The sequence below is a fragment of the Sus scrofa genome, chromosome 12 (genome assembly GCF_054392235.1).
Source record: "Sus scrofa isolate SSC_HxYL_T2T_F1_AM1 chromosome 12, Sscrofa_HxYL_maternal_Yorkshire_Landrace_v2.0, whole genome shotgun sequence".
Lineage (NCBI taxonomy): Eukaryota > Metazoa > Chordata > Mammalia > Artiodactyla > Suidae > Sus > Sus scrofa.
In genome coordinates, this window is record NC_139394.1 from 37,089,444 (window position 1) to 37,109,758 (window position 20,315).

General features: G+C 38.1%; 1 protein-coding gene across 2 annotated transcripts in view; it reads left to right on the plus strand.

The window, feature by feature from the left end:
- ANKFN1 (ankyrin repeat and fibronectin type III domain containing 1) overlaps nt 1-20,315 on the plus strand; it is a 343,361-nt gene that overhangs the window by 250,416 nt on the left and 72,630 nt on the right. For both annotated transcript variants that reach the window (XM_021067257.2, XM_084983129.1), the window contains exons 8-9: nt 11,508-11,605; nt 14,998-15,088. In XM_021067257.2, coding sequence (XP_020922916.2) covers nt 11,508-11,605; nt 14,998-15,088 — 189 coding nt within the window. The remainder of the gene's footprint in view (nt 1-11,507; nt 11,606-14,997; nt 15,089-20,315) is intronic.

Genomic DNA, 20,315 nt, shown 5'->3' on the forward strand with positions numbered 1-20,315 from the left:
TCTGAATGATTTTTCCAGTGATGTGAATGGGGTGCTAAAGCTCCCCCATGATAACTGTGTTAATGTTGGTTTCTCCTTTTATGGCCATTAACATTTGCCTTATATATTGAGGTGCTCCTTTTTTGGGTGCATATACATTTACAATAGTTATATCTTCTTCTTGGATGATCCCCTTTGATCATTATGTATTGTCCTTCTTTGTCTCCTGTAACAGTCTTTATTTTAAAGTCTATTTTGTCTGATATGAATATTGCTACTGCAGGTTTCTTTTGATTTCTATTTGCATGGAATACCATTTTCCATCCCTTCATTTTCAACTTGTATGTTTCCCTAGATCTGAAGTGGGCCTCTTGTAGTCAACATATATATAGGTCTTGTTTTCATATCCATTCAGCCAATCTGTCTTTTAGTTGAAGCATTTAATCCACTTACATTTAAGGTAATAATCGACATGTACATTCTTTTCGCCATTTTTTTAGTTGTTTTGGATTTGTTTCTGTAAGTCATTTTTCTTCCCTTCCTCTTTTGTTCTCTTCTCTTGCGATTTCATAACTATCTTTAGTATTGTGTTCGAATTCCTTTTTCTTATTGGTGTGTTTATCTATTGTGAATTTTGTGTTTGCAGTTACCATGAAGAGTTGCTATAGGAGTCTATATCTATACAAGATTGTTCTAAGTTGCTATTTTCTTAATTTCAAATGTCTTTACAATATTCTGCATTTGTACTCTCCTCTTCTCATGATTGCTTGTTTTGATGCCATATTTGTACATGGATCATTTCTGACCTTAACCATGTGTTTGCCTTAACCAGTGAGATTTCCCATTCGTAATTTTCTTGTTTCTAGTTATGGATTTTCTTTTCCACCTAGAGAAGTTCCTTTAACATTTGTGGTGAAGCTGGCTTTGGTGGTACTATAGTCCTAGCTTGTCTGTAAATCTTTCCTTGTCTATAAAGCTTTTGATTTCGCCTTCAAATCTGAATGAGAACCTTGCTGGATAGAGTACTCTTGGTTGTAGGTTTTCCCTTTCATCACTTTAAATATATCATGCCACTCCCTTCTGATCTCTAGAGTTTCTGCTGAAAAATCAGCTGATAAACTTATGGGGATTCCCTTGTATGTAATTTGTTGCTTTTCCCTTGTTGCTTTTAATATTTTTGTCTTTAATTTTTGTCAGTTTTATTAATATGTGTCTCAACATGTTCCTCCTTGGGTTTATCCTCTATAGGACTCTATGCTTCCTTGATTTGAGTGTTTCTCTTCCCATATTAGGGAAGTTTTTGGCTATTATCTCTAAATATTTTCTTAGGATCTTTCTCTCCTCCTACTGGGACCCCTATAATGTGAATGTTGGCATGTTTAATATTGTCCCAGAGGTCTCTTAGACTATCCTTATTTTTTTCATTTTAATTTATTCTGTTCCACAGGAGTAATTTCCACCAATCTGTCTTCCAGCTCACTTATTCATTCTTCTGGTTCATTTATTCTGATAATGATTCCTTCTAGTCTATTTTTCAGTTATTGTATTTTTCATCTGTTTGTTCTTTATATCTTCTAGGTCTTTATTATGAATTTCTTGTATCCTCTCAGTCTCTGCCCCCACTGTTTTTCTGAGATCTTGAATCGTCTTTACTATTATTACTCTAAATTCTTTTTTTAGGAATATTGCCTATGTGTACTCCACTTAGTTGTCCTTCTGGGGGTTTCTCTTTTTCCTTTATCTGGAACATATTTCTTTGCCATCTTATTTGTCTGTGATTGCAGTCTGATCCACTGGTCCTTTCTCAGGTGGGCAGGACTGTGTCAAGGCATGTGCTTAGAGTGGCTGTGGGCTCAGGATGATTATAGGCAGCCTATATATTGATTAATAGACCTGTGTTCCCACTTTGTTGGTTCTTTGGCCTGAGGCATATCAGCACTGGAGTCTGAAGACTATTGGATAGGGCCAGGTCTCAATGCCAAAATGGTGATCTCCAGGAGAACTTATTATGATGAATGAGCGCTTCTTCTTCCACAAGAGCTTGTCCTTGTCCCCACAGCAAGGCACAGATGACCCCCACCACCCCAAGACACCCTCCAAGTCCCAGCTGGCTCAGGCTCCTATGGAGTTACTGCTTTGTCCTTGGTCCCAGTCCATGTGAAACCTTGTGTGTACCCTCCAAGAGTGGAGTCTCTGTTTCTCCTAGCCCTGTGGAGATCCTATACTCAAGCTCCACGGATCTTCAAAGTCAAATGCTCTGGGGCTTCTCCTGATGCCAGACCTCCAGGATGGGGAGTGTGATGTGGGACTCAGACCTCTCACTCCTGTGGTAAGGTGTCTAGAATATAACTATTTTCCAGTTTAGGGGTCACCTATCTGGCAGATATGAGATTTGGCTTTATCATGAAAGTGCCCCTCATACCATCTCATTATGAATTATTCTTTGTCTTTGGATGTAGAATATCTTTTTTGGAAGATTCAAGTCTTTCTTGTTGATGGTTGTTCAGCAGTTGTGATTTTGGTGTTTTTGTGAGAGGAGGTGAGTTCATCCTTCTTATTTCCACACGGGAGTATTATAAAAGTGTCCATTCATAAAACACAGATAACCATGAAATAAAATATAACAACATATAGTAATAAAACATATAAAGACTATAATAGTAATGAGGCCTAGATAATCCTGTTTAGGCATAATGCTTTTTCAGGCAATCAGAAGTAGTGGAATACAATGTCCTGCAATGTATACAATCAACTTTTAGGTTTCTGTTGTCCAGCCTCTGACTCAGCCATTCTTGTTGAAGTCAAGCCCAAAGATACCTGCCTTTCAGGTTGTATGCTCTGTCAATTTCTGGGCCAGCCCTGGCTTGGGCAATAAGAACTGATGTGAGGAGTCTGGGCACCTGAACTGCCCAGTTCCTAGGTCTAGGCCATCTAGGCAGACTAGGCAGATGGTGATAGCTTGGTAAATGAACTTCTTCCCCAAATTCCCCCCACCCCCATGCCACTCCTCCTTCCAAAAGGGGTTTATGTACCTCATTCTTATCTCTTGGTAACAGAATGTTACCTAAGTTATGTCTGAGAAATCTATTCCCCTCAGACATCATACTCTGCTTTGTCAGGATATATCCATCCTTAGAGTCTATCTGAGAAACCACCTACCATTTATCCAGTGATATGACAGTTAATGTTTACCAACTGGATCTCTAGATGGAAAAATTACATACACATAGATACATACACATATGCACATCTTTTATATTACTGACACAAAGGATATGCATATACAATTTATAAATAATAAGTGTAATAAATATACCATATTCTTTTTTATAAATTCCTTAGAGCCTATCATTTCTCCCAAAATGTCTTTTTTTTTTCATTTTCACATAATTAACTGATGAATGTAGTTACAGTGTAAATGTTGGGTTTTCATTTACTTTAAGGAAGTAAAATAAAAATGAAATAATAAAGACATACATTATAACTTCACTCATTCATCAGTGGCATTCTTTGTTGAATCAAGTAATAGTTTTCAGGTATTGGAAGAATATTTCCTGAATTTTTTTTTGCTACTCATAATGTAATAGCCACCAGGAACATTTAATTTTAATCTGAATTATTAAGATTTTCTCATCACTTAAGTAAGAGTCTCTGTCTAGACCAGCGGTCAGCAAGCTTCTGCTGCAAAGGGCCAGAGAGTAAATGCATTAGGCTTTGTAGAATACATATGGTCTCTATTCTCTGTCACATATTCATGTGTGTGTGTGTGTGTGTGTGTGTGTGTTTGTGCGTGTGCTCATGCACATGCATGTGCATTATCAATCCTTTAAAAATGTAAAAGCCAGATCGTATGTTGTACTTGACTTATGGAACTATAGTTTTGCAACACCTGATTTAGACAGTCCACAGAATAAAAAATTGAGCCTTAGTTTTATGGCATTTGCTGATTTCTGTGGTGCAAATATTCCCACCATGGCCAATTTCAAGCTACCAATGTGATGTCACTCAACAGATTGAGAAGATACGTGCAGTATTACATCATCATATGCCATTTCCACCATCTAAATAAAATAAATATCAATAATCTCAGGAGCATAATTAATAGTAAATGCAGTAAATTAGGGACTAACGAGTTATGACTATTTATTGTCTTTTTCTCTAATACAATCGATTTAACTTTAAGTTTATACAACTCAATTTTTAATGATGGCTATGTTTAGCTATCAGCTCATGAAATTCCTGAAATATTGCAAGCCACATGGATCAACTCCAGCACCCATTGCATTTATCCCATCTAAAATGTGGAGGGAGCTAAGCTCTAACATTCTCCTTCTCCCTCTTTGTGCAACCTCTAAAAGCCACCTTATCATACCACCTAGGCTTAGATGTGACACAATGAAGGGATTTTGCATTCTGTACTTTGTGATAAATCCGAGACTCTACCAACTCTTAATGTTCTAGGAAAGCTGTTGGTGAATCTACTAAGGAAAGATATGCTATAAATGCAGACAAAAGGGTGATTTCTGGAGTTCCCACTGCAGCAGCTCAGCTCCCTGGCCCAGCAGGTTCAATCCCTAGCCCAAGACAGTGGATTAAAGGATCCAGTGTTGCCACAGCTGTGGCTTTGGTCACAGCTGTGGCTCACATTCAATCTCTGGCTCTGGAACTTCCATATTGCCATGCATGCAGCCATAAAAAAAAGAAAAAGTGACTTCTATATGATCTGGGGCTTGAGATTCCTTGGCTTCCAATAACTTCACTAGTGCAGGTCATTAAGGCTTTCTCATCTCAGAACTGCAGAAATTACTGAAGATTCCTTTTGTTTAAAGGTACCACTATTTTTTTTTTTTTGTCTTTTTGTCTTTTTTGTTGTTGTTGTTGTTGCTATTTCTTGGGCCGCTCCCACGGCATATGGAGGTTCCCAGGCTAGGGGTTGAATCGGAGCTGTAGCCATCGGCCCCCGCCAGAGCCACAGCAACGCGGGATCCGAGCCGTGTCTGCAACCTACACCACAGCTCACAACGCCGGATCGTTAACCCACTGAGCAAGGGCAGGGACCGAACCCGCAACCTCATGGTTCAGGTACCACTATTTAAGTGACCAAAAAAGTACAAGGATTACTCTGTGAATCTCTTTGAAGACAATAGGCTGGCATCAGCTGGGTCTCTAAGACTGGTATTCATTCAACAAACATTTCATGCCAGGCTTGGAAAAAGAGAAGGACTACTACTCGTAGTAAGGATCACAAAAATTATAATACCTTTTACTTTAGAAAGCCAAGAGTATCAAGAGAAAGAATAAATTTTGATAAGAGCTATAAATAAGGCAAACTATTAAGAGAGAAGAAAAGAAGCAAATAGATTAGATTGTGGAGGTGGCCCAGCACAGTGGGGTTTTGCTGTTAATTGCAGTACTTGTATACTTTTCAAAAATCTGAATAATTAGAATTTCCGCATCGTGTCTCTATCTGCAGGTAGCTCTGTCATATGGCATGCAAAACTAAGTATACAATGTACACAGGTAAGGGCTTATTACTTTTGTGGATGAAAGAATCTGACAAAAAAACAAATGAATATAGCCTTCTAATTCCAACTGTGCTTTTAATCTTCTAGAAGTAGTGGGTACAAGAAGGATTTACTAGTGTCCACAAAAAAAAAGGCTTTGCCCTTAATTTAAATCATTGTTTTTCTAGGGAAATTTAATTTGGGAAAAAATGTTTTTCTAATTAACTAGAAGACTGTGTGCTATGCAAACAATAAAGATACTTGTTTGAATGTAATGTGTGCCCCTGCTCCTAGAACTACCAAGGGAATTTAAAATAAAAATGCAAGCGGCTCCAACCTCGTATTTTGCCAGAGCTAAACAGAATTCCCAGATCCAGAGTTTTCACGTCAGTTCCCAATTTAAAACCCACAAGTGTTGAGTGGATTCATGCTTCAGCAAGACACAACTTCTCATCTCTAGAAATGACTGTATTTGATCTTTCTCTGGGTTTCTCGGCATGTCCCTTTCTCCCTCTTTCTTCCTCTTGTGCTATGGTTGGCCTGAAAGGTTAGAAACTACACAATTAGATGGATCAGGGGATGATTTCATAATGCTCTGGTGCTGGGCTGAGCAGTCTCGCCAAATTCCGTTCATTAGCTAAGGCGCCAGGGTGAGTGTGGCCAGTAAGAATGCTGTTTCAGTTCCACAGAAGTGCTGATAGGGAACAGGAAATAAACTTTATGGGGGGGTGGTCCTCAGAGGCAGTATGGATAAGTGAAGAGTCTGGGATACTGGGTATCTGGAAGCCAGGAATCAATCTCCATCTCAACTCCTTTCTGGGCAGCTCAAACAACTTCTGTTCTCTTTTGACTGTATTTTTTCTATTCTAACACTGTTTTCTTATCCTTTACGTACCAGCATCAGATTTCTGTCTACCTTAGTCTTTAAGCATTCCAAAGCCATGAATCAAGTATTCAATTCACCCAACAATTTACAGAGCCACCTATGCTGTTCTAGGTGCTGTAATAAATAGTTACTTTGGAAACTAGTATTAATCCAACCTGGTCCATGCTCTCAGCTTAAAGAGGAGACAGATCTCTTAAATACAAAACAATAAAGCAAGTGCAATGTAAGAGACATAATAAAAGTACTATGGGAAAACTGGCAGAGGAGCTTGCCTTGGAAAGCCAAGAAAAGCTACAGAAAGGAAGGGTCCTTGAACCAGGCCCGTCTGCATGAAGAGGGGGAAGATGATTTAGGGGAAGGACAGCATAGCAAAAGGGAAAACAGACAAGCAATGGATCTGAAGTCAAGTGACCAGTGAGATTAAAGTGGAAAGTTTGAGTAGGGCCTGGGCAAGAAGCAAGAAGATGATTTTTACCCAACTGTCTGATGTGTGAAAAGGATAAAACAGCTCTAGGCTTTGGAGACATTTGAGATTTGGAGGAGAACCTGGACAGTGGCAGGTTTTAGATTTTTTTATTAATTGACTAGAAATTAGACATCCTTCAGTATTATCTCTTCATATCTTTACTTTTGCCTAGTCTTCACCTCTCAAAAAGCTGGCCTGGAGAGTGTTATCAGCTAAACTGGGTGTGTTAATCACACAGTCTCCACAACAAGAGATTTGAAACTTAACTGCACTTTGGACTAAGTTCTCTGCTTGGGCACCCCAATACTTCCTGTCATAAATTTTCTACTCTTCTCACTGATTCTGTGACATTTCTCATCACATTATAGACTTCACATGACAGGACCAAACCTTCAGGAGCTCTTTTTTTCTTCTTATGCTTTCAGTATGTGGTTTTATAGCTTCCATCAGAAAAATGGAAACAGTTCAGCTAGAATGCTCTTGCCCACTGCCTCTACCTTTCTAAAGCTTAGATAAAAATGAAATATTTGTTAAAATAACAAAACACCACGTTTAAAATATTCGTAGTTATTTGATGTAAATACAATAAATCACAGTTTGAGCCAAACTTGGCTCAAAAGAAATACTAACACCTAGTTTTTGTCTGCTATCTTTCTTACTAAAATGCTATGAGCCATTGCATAATTGAACCCTGCTTCTATTTCCTAGACCTAATCTTCATCTGCAAATCATAAGTCTTATATATTTTTAAACTTCATATACATGGCTACAGCCCTTTACAGATTTAGGGAAGATTCATAAGCGATTTTTTCATGTTACTATTAAGCTTTAAAATACCTACATATAACCTTCCAGAAAGACCGTGCTAAGTTGCCTTAGAATTCCCAGCTGGCTCTCAAAGTGATTCCTGCTCACTCTGCTTCCTTCCCTCATTCCTTAAATGACCAGAAGCTCCTTTTTCATAACAGAGTTCACCAACCCAAGAAAATACACAGAGGGGAAAAAATCCATAGGTTGCCCCTGAATAGACAGGCCGTTCCAACATAGAGAATTGTTTTCCTTCCATGTGAATCCTCTCTTGCGTTAGCCTCTCCCTCCTTTGAAACCCAGACATATTATAAGATCTAATTAGACTTAAATGCTTAAAACTTTCTATGAACTCCTAAAGCAGGACCATACCTCCCAACAAACTTGTTGCTATTTGTTCTTTGCTTTGTTTTCAAGAAGCCAGGCCTTCTTTTCACTTAAAACAGGCTTTGTAGAATATATTTCAGTAAAAACAAAGAGTTTTTATTAAAAAATAAATTGTTGTTTCTTCAGAAATTTTAAAGATTGCATCTTTGAACAACTTTTCATTAATTGCTTGTCAAATAACCCACTCTTGTTCCCACTAATCCCTAGCTCTTCTTGGGGGAATCCTCAGCCTGAAATCAGAAGCTCTTGATCCTCAGCCTTGGGCTTGGGGCTTCACCACATCAGTCAACGCTGCATGTCTCAGTGGCAACCAAAGATTTGGTTTTTTTTTTTCTAGAATTTTCCTACGTTCTTTGTTCTTTCTAGATTTCTGTGCACATGTGCTTCTGATTTTCATTTTGTTTGTAATAATTCCCTAAATGATTACTCTTTTTTCTTTAGCTAAAGTAATATGCAACAGTATTCTCTGATTACAAACCTTCTCCAATTGACTTTAAGAAATTTGGCTTTTTCAAAAGCTAGGAGCTCATAAGCATAATGAAACAATTTGGAAAAAATTATACATGCATGCATACATATAAAACATGTATAAATATGTGTTTTAGAATATGTGGAGTTTTTTTGTTTGTTTGTTTTTTGTCTTTTTGCCTTTCCTAGGGCCACTTCTGTGGCATATGGAGGTTCCCAGGTTAGGGGTCTAATCAGAGCTGTAGCCACCGGCCTACACCAGAGCCACAGCAACACAGGATCCGAGCCATGTCTGCAACCTACACCACAGCTCACTGCAAGGCCAGATCCTTAACCCACTGAGCAAGGCCAGGGATCAAACCTGCAACATCATGGTTCCTAGTTAGATTTGTTAACCACTGAGCCACAACAGGAACTCCAGAATATGTTTTTATAATGAAGTATAAGCTTGATTTGAGAGTTAACATATAACTTTAATAGTCATTTGATTCTAACTAGATTTTATAATATGCCTGAGAGCTTCAAAGGGCATGAGTCTGGAGAAGATTCACGTGGAGGAAAAATATCTCCATTCTGGAAAACCAGTCTGTTCTGGGTGTGTGTGTGTGTGTGTGCGTGTATAATAAAACAAATATATATATTTTTTTTTTATTTGTAAAATATTTAGTAAGCATCTTCTGTGTGCCTATGTACTAGAAAAGGGGAGAGTGACTGATACTTTCCCTATCCTCAAGTTTCTCACAATCTAACAAGAAAAGAGACATATACAATAAAGCATAATATATGTGTAATAAATCTTGTTTTATGTGGGTAAAGGACTTTGGGAACACAGAAACAGATGTATTTAATTAATTATTCCTGAGGAATTTAGAGGATGAGTAGAGTTTGACAAGCAAAGGTTGGAAAGTGAGCAAAATACAGAGGAAAAAAAAATACACAGAATAATAATCAGGTAACAGGGATTTATAGAACAAGGACTTTGCTTTGGGAAATGGCAGGAGATAAGGATGGTAGAGTTAGGTTGGGACCAGATAGTGAAGGTCCTTGAAAGCCTTGTTAAGATTCCAATTTTTTTATTTTGAAATCATTTGGACACTATGAAAATATTTTCAGAGAAGGAACTACATTATTAGATCTGCATTTTAAAACTATAAATCAGGCTATAGTAAGACTGTATATAAGGATAAGGAAGCGAATAGAAAAATCAAGTAGGAGAGTTTATCAATTAGGCCTCAGAAAATCAATTGCAGAGTTAAGGTTCATGATTATAAAAGTCTGATCTAGAGTAGTTTCAGTGTGGGGGGAAAGGAAACTTAGAGGATACATTTTAAAATAAGATCTACTGGGTTTAGTAATTAATTGGCTGTGAGGAATTGGGTGACAAGAGTAGGCAAGGATATACTGAGATTTGGGGTTGGTTGTTGAATATGTGACAGTGCCATGAGCCTAAAATTAAGGAAAAAAGAGGAGAAACAATTTCAGTGAGAAGTCCTTAGTAGACTCAAGTGGAGTAGGAGACACTCAGGTGAAAATTTATAGGAAGCAGTTCGAGCTCCAGAGCGAAGTTAGACCTAGAATTATAGTTTCAAGAGTCAGAGTTGGAGCCATAGACATGGATTAGGTTGCTATCTGAGACAAGCAAGCATCTGGAATGAAAAAGAAGCCAGGCCCTCAAGAAACATCAAAGGAAAAAGAAAAGGAAGAACCAGAGAGAGCCTAAGAAGAGGGAATCAGGAGGTAGGAGAAGCAGAAGGGAAAGTGAAACCAAAGGGAAAGAAGACTGCAGAAAGTAGAGGGGGCCAATGTAGCAGGATTTCCCAAGAAGAGACTATTTTGGATGATCAAAACACTAGTAATTTTAGGAGAGTAATTTCAAGAAAGTGGGGAGAGCAAGTTAGAGTCCCAGGAACATAATGAAGAGAAGCAGAGGATGCAGGGGCAACAACTAAAGCAGAGTGATTGTGTGACTCTAGAGGAGCAGTGGGATTTAGAGATGGTTTGGCTTAATTATGAAATATTTAAGTATCATACAGAATGTAATTCAATCTTAAACCCTACAGCTTGTCATCATGAGACTGAGAACATGCAGGTCCTGTCTTCCATGTGACTTAAGCTCTTGCTTCATTTAGAATTGCCTCAAATCCTGCCATGTGTAAACTGTCACTTAAGACACTTTCTACTGATAATGCAAAATTTATCTCTCCTGGCTATGGTTTTTTTTCAACCAGGGGAAAATGTTATGAAAGAGCATGTCTCACAGTAAAATGGCCTCTTACCATGTGGGTGAGGTGTTAGATTTAACCGTAAATGAACACCCACTTTGGGGATGTCAGGTGTGTGGGGAGCCCTGAAGAAGTCAGCCACAAAAAAACTCTCCAGCTGAAAAGAAGCCAATGAAATGCTAGAAAACAATGTCAAGGAGGAGAAGGAAAGCCAGGGGAGCAGCAGACAAGACACTAAAGGAAGAGAGTAATTCCAGAAGGGGACAGTCAAATTAGGTGGAAGGAAATGAAAGGGGGCTTCCTTATTTGGGATGAGAATGTTCCTGGGATCTTGAAGTAGTACTTGCATCAAAATGGTGAAACAGACACTTGGGGAACAAATAGAAGGTAATATCCTAATAAACCCTTCATGTCTCACATGCAGTAAATAATTTATCATTTATATACAATGTTTTTATATGTAATGTGTCTGAGAATCTGTGTCTATATACATATATACAGACATATACATATGTATATTTAAGGTATATTAATCACTGTTGAATGGTTTTTCTCCCCCAGCCCACCACTCTTGTTCTAAAAAATAACTATGAACTTGGAAACTGACTCGTCATCCTGAGAATTGTTAGATGTGCCAATATAGGGAAAAGAGGGTACACTTACTGTTTTTTAGAGAGATTATATGCTAGAATTTCTATGATGCCTCTTAACAAATGACTATTCTCGCTTTATCTTTCTCCCCTGGCCTCCATTGCTCATCCTACCCTCTCTTCTCTCTTTCCGTCCAGTGGAATGGAGCATGTCTAAAGACTTTTGTCCTTTGGCTGGAGAAATCATCATGGAAAACCTGCAAACCCTGAGATGTACAATAACAGGACTTACAACGGTAAATGCCAAATCCCCCTGTTGGACTTCCCACTGCCCTATTCCTGATGTTTGTGCTGCGATATTGGTAGCAAAGGCCTACTCTGGAAGTAACAGTCAACGCCCAGTCCTCTGGCAAAAACTGCCACTCGTTACACATGATATGTCTGGTATCCATAATCTGAACCCCACACAGGAGTGAGCAGACAGCATGAACCACTTTGTAAACTGGCATGTTCTACAGAGATCAGAAAAAGACTGGCCTCCTGTAAGCCTTGAAAGCTGCTGCTTTCTGGATCACAGTCTAATCTTCGGGGGAGGGGGGATCAAAGGCTCTAAGAGATCCAATTTTGACTCCCTGTCTGATGGTAAAAATAACAGCCTCACCTAACCCTCACCCCCACAGCCTCAGTTGAGATCAGTCATCAATTGGAGTCACACAATTTCCTGAGAGAAATCCTTTTCCCTTGATTTAAAAAAAAAAAAAAAAAAAAAAATCTGCTTTCACAAAAAAAAAGAAACTGTATATGGTGGCGTTACATTTCTCAGTAACCTGAACCAGTTTAAACTTTGAATGAAAAACTGGAACAAACTGCTTATTTGTTTAACCAATCTCAATTTAAACATTAATTATTTATAGAACTATAAACCAAATGAGCATACAAAATGCAAAAAAATAAAATAAAAACACCCAGCTAATTGATTCAGACTGTAACGAACCCTCTATTTCCTCAAACAATTTGTGCAATAAACCAGATCATCAAATTTTTTTAACTGAAAAAAGGTGAAATAAACTTAAATCAAATCTGTATTTTCTTATCCAATTCAAATATCTTATAACCTTCATATGTGAGAGGTGGAGGGAGAATTCTGTTGTTATTTTTCTAAAAGGTTAGTCAATTAAAACAGTTATCTGTAAAGCATAATCCTGAAGCCCAGCATTAAAAAGCTGTGTTAGGTTGCAAATTTTCAAGGTTGAACCAGCTTATTCTAATGGAATTCTTGGTGGTTGGTTCACCATCACAGAATCTTAACTTTTAGTCTTCACGTACATGTCTACACCAGGGGCCAAAACTGTGGATTAGCAGAACAAACAAACCCTTGAGTGGGTGGCCCCCAGAGATGCTATCAGTGGAAGACTGATTCCCAACCCTATAGCTCGCTTGATGGAGGAGGGCCAGAGAGAACCCGAAGGAATTTCCATTTCTTAAAAGAAAAAGTGATATGGTGATAAAAAATGGAAAACTCTCCATAGAGAGTTTCTCTAATATTTGAAGTAATTTTTATAGGGATTAACTTTTTCCACTTGGTTGTCCGATGAGAGCAATGTAGACACCATCCTAATCATATAAAAACCTAGACAGAGATTTACACTTCTATAGCATCTCCATAACTTTGGGGTACATATAAAGCCATTTTTAGTGTTATAAAAATTAAGTTGATGATATAGTAAGGCCAATATTATTAAATCCCTAGCAAAGGCTCTACAAAGATCACAATTTGTTTTAACTTCAAACACCATTTTACAAATTTTGCAAGCAATACTTTAACAAGTTCTGACTTCTAACATATCTATTTTGGGTTTAACAGAAAAAAATTCATCAAAGTAAAAATATAAAACCATTCAAAACATTTTAAAATATTATAAGATATTATAAGCAAACAAAAAGCAACTCCTTAATTCTTTTTTTAAAATATAAGTATAGTTTATTTACAATGGTATATTAGTTTCAGGTATGGAATGTAGTGATCCAATATTTTTACAGATTATAGTCCACTTAAAATTATTATAAAATATTGGCTATTTTCCCTGTGTTGTACATTACATCCTTGTACCATATTTATTTTATGCATGGTTTGCACCTCTTAATCCTCTTCTATCTTGCCCCTCCCCTCTTCCCTCTGCCCACTGGTAACCACTAGTTTGTCTTCTATATCTGTGAGTCTGTTTCTTTTTTGTTATATTCAGTAGTTGTTGTTTGTTTGGTTTTATGTTTTATGTTTTTCTTTGTTTTTTGTTTTTTTGGTTTTTTGGTTTTTTGTTTTTTTTTGTTGTTATTTTGTTTTGTTTTGCTTCTTAGGGCCACACCTGTGGTATATGGAAGTTCCTGGGCTAGAGATCGAATGGGAGCTACAACTGCTGGCCTACACAACAGCCACAGCAACTCAGGATCTGAGCCACATCTGTGACCTACACCACAACCCTCAGCAACGCTAGATCCTTAACCCACTGAGCAAGACCAGGGATCAAACCCACATCCTCATGGATACCAGTCAGGTTCATTTACACTGAGCCACAGCAGGAACTCCTTTTTTATTTGTTTTGCTCATTTTATTTTTTAGATTACACATGTAAGTGATATCATACAGTATTTGTCTTTCCCTATCTGACTTATTTCACTAAGCATAATACCCTCTGGGCCCACCCATGTTGTTGCAAGCGGCAAAATTTCACTCTAGTTATGGCTGAGTACTAATCCATTGTATATGTATACCATACCTTCTTTATCCATTCATCTGTTGACAGATTCTTAGGTTGCTTCCATATCATGGCTATTGGGAATAATGTTGCTATGAAATTGGGGTGCATATATCTTTTTGAATTGGTGTTTTCATTTTCTTTGGATAATTAACCAGAAGTGGGAATGCTGGATCATATGGAAGTTCTAGTTTTATTTTTTTGAGGATCCTCCATAGTCACAACACCTTAATTCTTAATGTCACAGACATTAAAGCATGTAAACCACTATTTTAATAATGGTTTTAAAATTGAAATAACATCAAAGAATTAGTTTTAAAGTGTTTGAACAACTAAAGGATATTTATTGCAGCATTATTTCTTGTAGCATAAAATGTGAAAACAATCTAAATGTCTGTCAGTGAGGGATTGGTTAAATAAATGACTGCATTTACCCAAAGGGAAGTACTTTTCAGCCACTAAAAGAATGAAGCAGATCTTTAATTACTAATCTGATAAGATGGTCTTTATAACATGTCAGTTCTATAAGGCAAGTAGATCAGCTAGAAAAAAGGTGATAGTGGTTGCCACTGGGGAGGAGAAGGTGGTAAGGGTGAGAATTTGCAGGTTTTGGTAAACTTATGAACTGTGACTTTTTAAAATTATGACTTTTAAAAATTGGTGTATAATTGTTTTGGAAAAGTCAGGAAAAGCAACTATGGTTTTCTAATTTTGAAAAGAGAAAGCACAAAGAATTTAAGAGGATACCCCAAATATGTCTATTATCATATGGAAACATAATAGTCAAGAAAAGCTAGAAAGTTAAGGTATGGGTAGTGGGGTGGTTCTTTCCCAGGGGATGAGCAAGTTCATCAGATGCAGGGTAAAGCTTCTCGAGTAAAAGTGACTAAAAAAAATTCCCAATGCATCATTCTCTCTATTTCGATACTTTGCAGGGCCAGCAGTATTTTGTTCAAGTCTCGGCTTATAACATGAAAGGATGGGGACCTGCTCAGACCACGACACCAGCATGTGCCTCTCCTTCTAGTAGGTGGTGGCTGTTAACTCTCTCAAGCCTGGCCAGGCTCCAACTTCAATTCCATGCTCAGGATGCCATTGCCATTCCCCCTTCCCACTGCTTGGGACTAACAAGACCTCCTCAGAGTAGCATCCAGCTATGTACTGAATGATTCCTCTACATAAATGATCCCTGAGAGGCAACTCAGTGGAATGAAAGGAGGGAATTTGGAACCAGCAAGACTGCATTTGATGCGCATTACACCTTTCAATAGCTGTGGGGCCTTCAAAATTTGCTTAAACTCTCTAGGTCTCAATTCAACATCTGTAGAATGGGTCCAATCACATCCTTCACAGGGCTTTTGTAAGGATGTACTACAATGACACAGTGGGACTTGCTGGCCCAGAGTACACACAATCCATTTTAACTTTCACCTCCCCTTCCTCACTAAAAATCTAGCAAATCTTACTTACGTTCTGTCAGAAGAAGAGCTGTCTTGTTAACAGGTACTCTGCTATACTCCGCCACAAATAAAATCTATAATATTTGTAATAGTGGCTAAAAAACCTAGCAAAGCCACTTGTAATTATTTTACAATTAGCGATTTATGCCTGGTATATTTGCTAATTCTCTATTAACCAGAAATTTTAATTAACAAGGAAAAACATCTTCAGACATATCACATGATGGATTTTTCTGCAAATTGAATCTATTGCTCTGAATTACATGTTAATTTTTTTTTAAACTTGGGAGTTCCATTGTGGCTCAGCAGTAACAAACCCGACTAGTATCCATGAGGATGTGGGTTTGATCCCTGGCCTTTCCCAGTGGGTTAAGGATCTGGCATTGCCAAGAACTGCGTGTTCAGATCCCATGTTGCTGTGGCTGTGGCATAGGCTGGCAGCTGCAACTCTAATTTGACCTCTAGCCTGAGAACCTCCATAGGCCTCAGGTGTGGCCCTAAAAAGCAAAAACAACTTTTTTTTAAGTAAAAAATAAATAAAAATCTTTACTAATGTGATCCTCTAAAATGGCATCATATGCTTCTTGTGAAAGTGAAAACTGCTCTATCCTTTGTGAGACATGATTTGCCATAATTTATCAACTTCTGTAAGAACATTCATTTCTTTTTACTCCATAATTATACATCTGGGACTCTAACCTAAAGAAACAGATGCAGACCCACAGTCATGAACAAATATGTGTACTGCAGCAATATATAGTGAAATATCATGTGTGGGTGGAGAGGACAAATACCCAATATTAACTTAGTGACTAAGTAAAGTATGATATATACAAACTCAGACTCTAGAACCAAATGCAACCACTAAAAATGGTGTTTTTTTAAAAAAATCATTCATCACATGAAGAAATTCTTATGTTTTATGTAAACAAATAACACAGTTTTTCGTATAATATTTAAACTGTGAGTTTGACTGTAATTAAATAGGTGCGGTCTGCATATAACTGGTAAAATTTACCAGTGGATATGTGGGTTATGAGATTATGGGCCCTTTAGTTTGCTTTTTTATATATGTATGTATTTTTCAGGTATTATAATAACCCTTCAACCAGGAAAAAAACATGAATCAGAGGATATATTACGGAATTTCACATTCAGTGCCTCACTTAATCCTGACAACAGTCATTCAACATTTTTCCCGTCTTTTGGACAAGCATCATCATTATCACCTGCATCACTATCAACATGATAAGACTTATACACTGCATGTTAATCTAAGAACTTTACATAGATTAACTCATTTAATATTCATAACAAAACTATTGAGGTGATTTTTATTACTTTATGGGTGAGGGAATTATCAATATAGAGGTACATATGTACATACATACATATGTACATCCCAACAACACAAAATTAGCAAGCACTGAAGTCAGGTCCAAACCTTACATTCCTCATTCTTTTGTTTTTCAGTTTTTTAGGGCCGCACCTGCGGCATACAGAGGTTCCCAGACTAGGGGTCGAATCAGAACTATAGCCGCTGGCCTATACCGCAGCCACAGCAATGCCAAATCCAAGCCGCCTCTGCAACCTACACCACAGCTCACAGCAACACCAGATCCTTAACCCACTGAGTGAGGCCAGGGATTGAACCCACATCCTCATGGATCCTAGTTGGATTCATTTCCACTGGGCCATGACGGGAACTCCTCCTCATTCTTAACCACTATGCTATCCTCCTCAGCTATTAATAAGAAAATTGGGATTCAGAGAGGATGTTTCCTTGCCTGGGGTCGCAACTCTGGTGTATGGCTGAGCCAGGATTCAAGCCTAAACTAGTCAAGACTCTGCTAACTCGTGCCCTACTGGCAAGCAGACAAGCAAAGAGCCAGCCAAGCATTCCTGACTACTGCTTCTGGTGGGTTCAGATAGCTAAATTAGAGCCTCGGACCACAAATACTAGAGATCCCCAAGACTCTTGAGTTCCCTAGCATTTGATGATTTAACTATTCCAGTATTACTTGGACATCTTTCTTACTGAAGACTTACCAGAACACATACAGGGAATATTGCAAAATTAAGATATTAAGGGAAGCAATCTAATTCCAGGGATAGGTAGAGAAAAGGAATATGCATTTTTGGAGATAAGGGATAGAAGGGAGAGAAAAGCAAAAAAAAAAAAAAAAAGCTAGTCTCTGCAGACCTGAAGGAGCAGGGGGAAACCCACTCCAAATGCACATCCCAAGCAATTTGTGATCTGCATATAGATGTGTTTACTTATAAACATCAGATGTCCTGGTTCTATAAACTGCACATTCTCTGCAGACACTCTCCCTCACAGCCCACTTGAAGAGCTCTCTCCAGAATGAAAAGAACAGTTGTCCAGGGCTGGGAAGAGTTTCTTATTACTTGGTAATTAACATAGCAAATGGCAACACTTTCTACAACAGCATATTTGACTAGTAGGGGTATCTGGCAAAGAACTGAAATCCAAACATGTCATTAGAGTTGCTGCAGACATGCCATATCACTTGGAAAGAACAATATAAAAACACTCTGGTTCTATTTATAAACAGAGTATGACATTGTGATGTAACATGTATCAGTATTCAGATATTGACTAGAGGACAATGTATTCTAACATGACAGAGTAATTGGAAATTTGGTAATATGTTCCAGTAAGCTATAAAAGTTTTTTTAAATATTTTTACAAAAGGCCTTAATGTGTTTTTATAGACTTATGTTATATGGTATGGTACATAATAAGAGAAAAGGGCCCAGACAGGCTTGTCTGAGTTACGATCAGGAAAGCCCTGATATCGCCAGTGAATGCAAGCTCTGCATTGTGTTGCAATTGAAGTGTCTCGTTACCAGAACAGTGAACAGTATTATGTGGCACAATCTGCTCTTTTCTACCACACTAAGTTCATTCCTGTCAGGTTCCTGATTTCTTAATATATTTTCAATTTTCTCCCTCATCCCTAAAGTCTCCTATTTTATGTAGTCATCAGAACCTTCCAAACATCTATGAGAAAAACTCATTCTTTCCAAAAACCTTGGCCTTATGTTCAGTGCTCTACTTGGGCTGCAATTTAGCATTAGCAATTTTCTAATATATCATAAAGTCATCAAGTTCAAGCTTGCCTCTGATGTAATAGGGCTCAGCTAAAAGAGCCAGGGCCACTTCATCTCCTCCTGCATTGATGGCAGGATTAACACTCATTAGAATGCATTAGCATGTTCAGGCCCACGTTGTAACTCAGCCACCCAGAAATCTTACTCAAGCAAACCACGTTGCTCATCTTTTCAGGAGCACTTCAGATACATTCAGCCAGCTAAGGGAATAAACTCATAACGGCCTTTGGGAATTCACGAGAGCAATGTTTACCCTCACGGTGCCCAGACGCCAGGGACACTACAGATAGTCCAAGGGCCACTTGGAATTCATTTCTTCAAGCAGTTCCAAATTTCCCAGTAAAATCTCCTCCTTAGCCCATCCTACCTGAATGCCATCAAGCTCCTAGTCACAGTGCCCACCAACATAAGATGAGCATCTCCAATGTGCCCAGAATGGTGCTTTACTTACATTACATCTTTGAAACTGCAAATAACCTAAAAAGAGACTCAAAAATTCACTTTAAAGAGAAGAAACCTGAGGCAAAGGGAAATTAAGTCATGGTTTCTGCCAACAAGGATCAGAGTCTGCAGAAAGCACCTATGCCAACGCCCTGTCTCCAAAGTTGACCACAACTAAGCCACACCACACAGACTCCAACCAAACTCTGATCCTCTTTCCCAAAAGAAAACAAAAACATGTCTATTGCATAAGGAAATGAGTACTATATGAGGGTCATGAGACTATGTTATAGTCCTGGTTATGCCACCGGCAAGCTAAGTAACTTACAACTAGAATGGTTGTAAGTTACTCAGCTTCTGAGAGGAAAATGGAGAAGGGTCCATGGGAGAAGGTGGGAAGGAGAGATTAGAAAATTTCTGAGGCCTTCCTCTCCAAAGGGAATTATCCGATAGGATAAGAAATGACGTTTCCATACTCACCGTTTGGGGAGTTATTTCCATTAATGAATTCCCTTCTGTGAAAGTTATAATTTATATGATGCTTTCCATGTAACATTGTGCTGAATATCTAATATACCTCTCATTTAATCCTCATAAAAGTCCTGCAAGACAGATACTATACTCCTTTTTCATACTACAGAGTAGAGGCTCTGACAGTGTAACTTACAAACACTGAGGTGGGAATCAGAAGAGCCAGTGTGCAAACCTAGGTTCATCTGACTCTAGAACCTGTGCTCTTTCTAACAGGGTTATGCTACTTGGCCTTGGATGGACCAAGATGGAATGCTTTTACCTAACTTTAACTGTCATGGCATCTGCTTAAGTTTCTAAACAAGGGAGACTCCATATTTTAAAATAACTCTAAGTGGAGGGAATTTGAAACTTAAGTTAGAATTTAAGCCTCGCATACACTAATGAACCAACTGGCTTTTCTAGAGAATAACGTCTAGCATTTTTAGAGAAAGCCTCTCAAGCAAGAAGCACTTTAAGTTGATGCTTTTAAAAGATCCAGAAAGTAAAACCAGTGGGAAGAAAACGGAAAGAAAGGATGCACTATGAAATGACTGACCTGCTGAAAAAGAAAAATCCAAAGTTGGAGACAGCAGAATTATAATCTTGACATTAGCCCCATTCGGGTTATTACTCCTGATATCATTATAGCCAAATGGAATGAAAATAGAAGGGGGGAGAAAAATCTCAGTGGGTATTGCAATTTA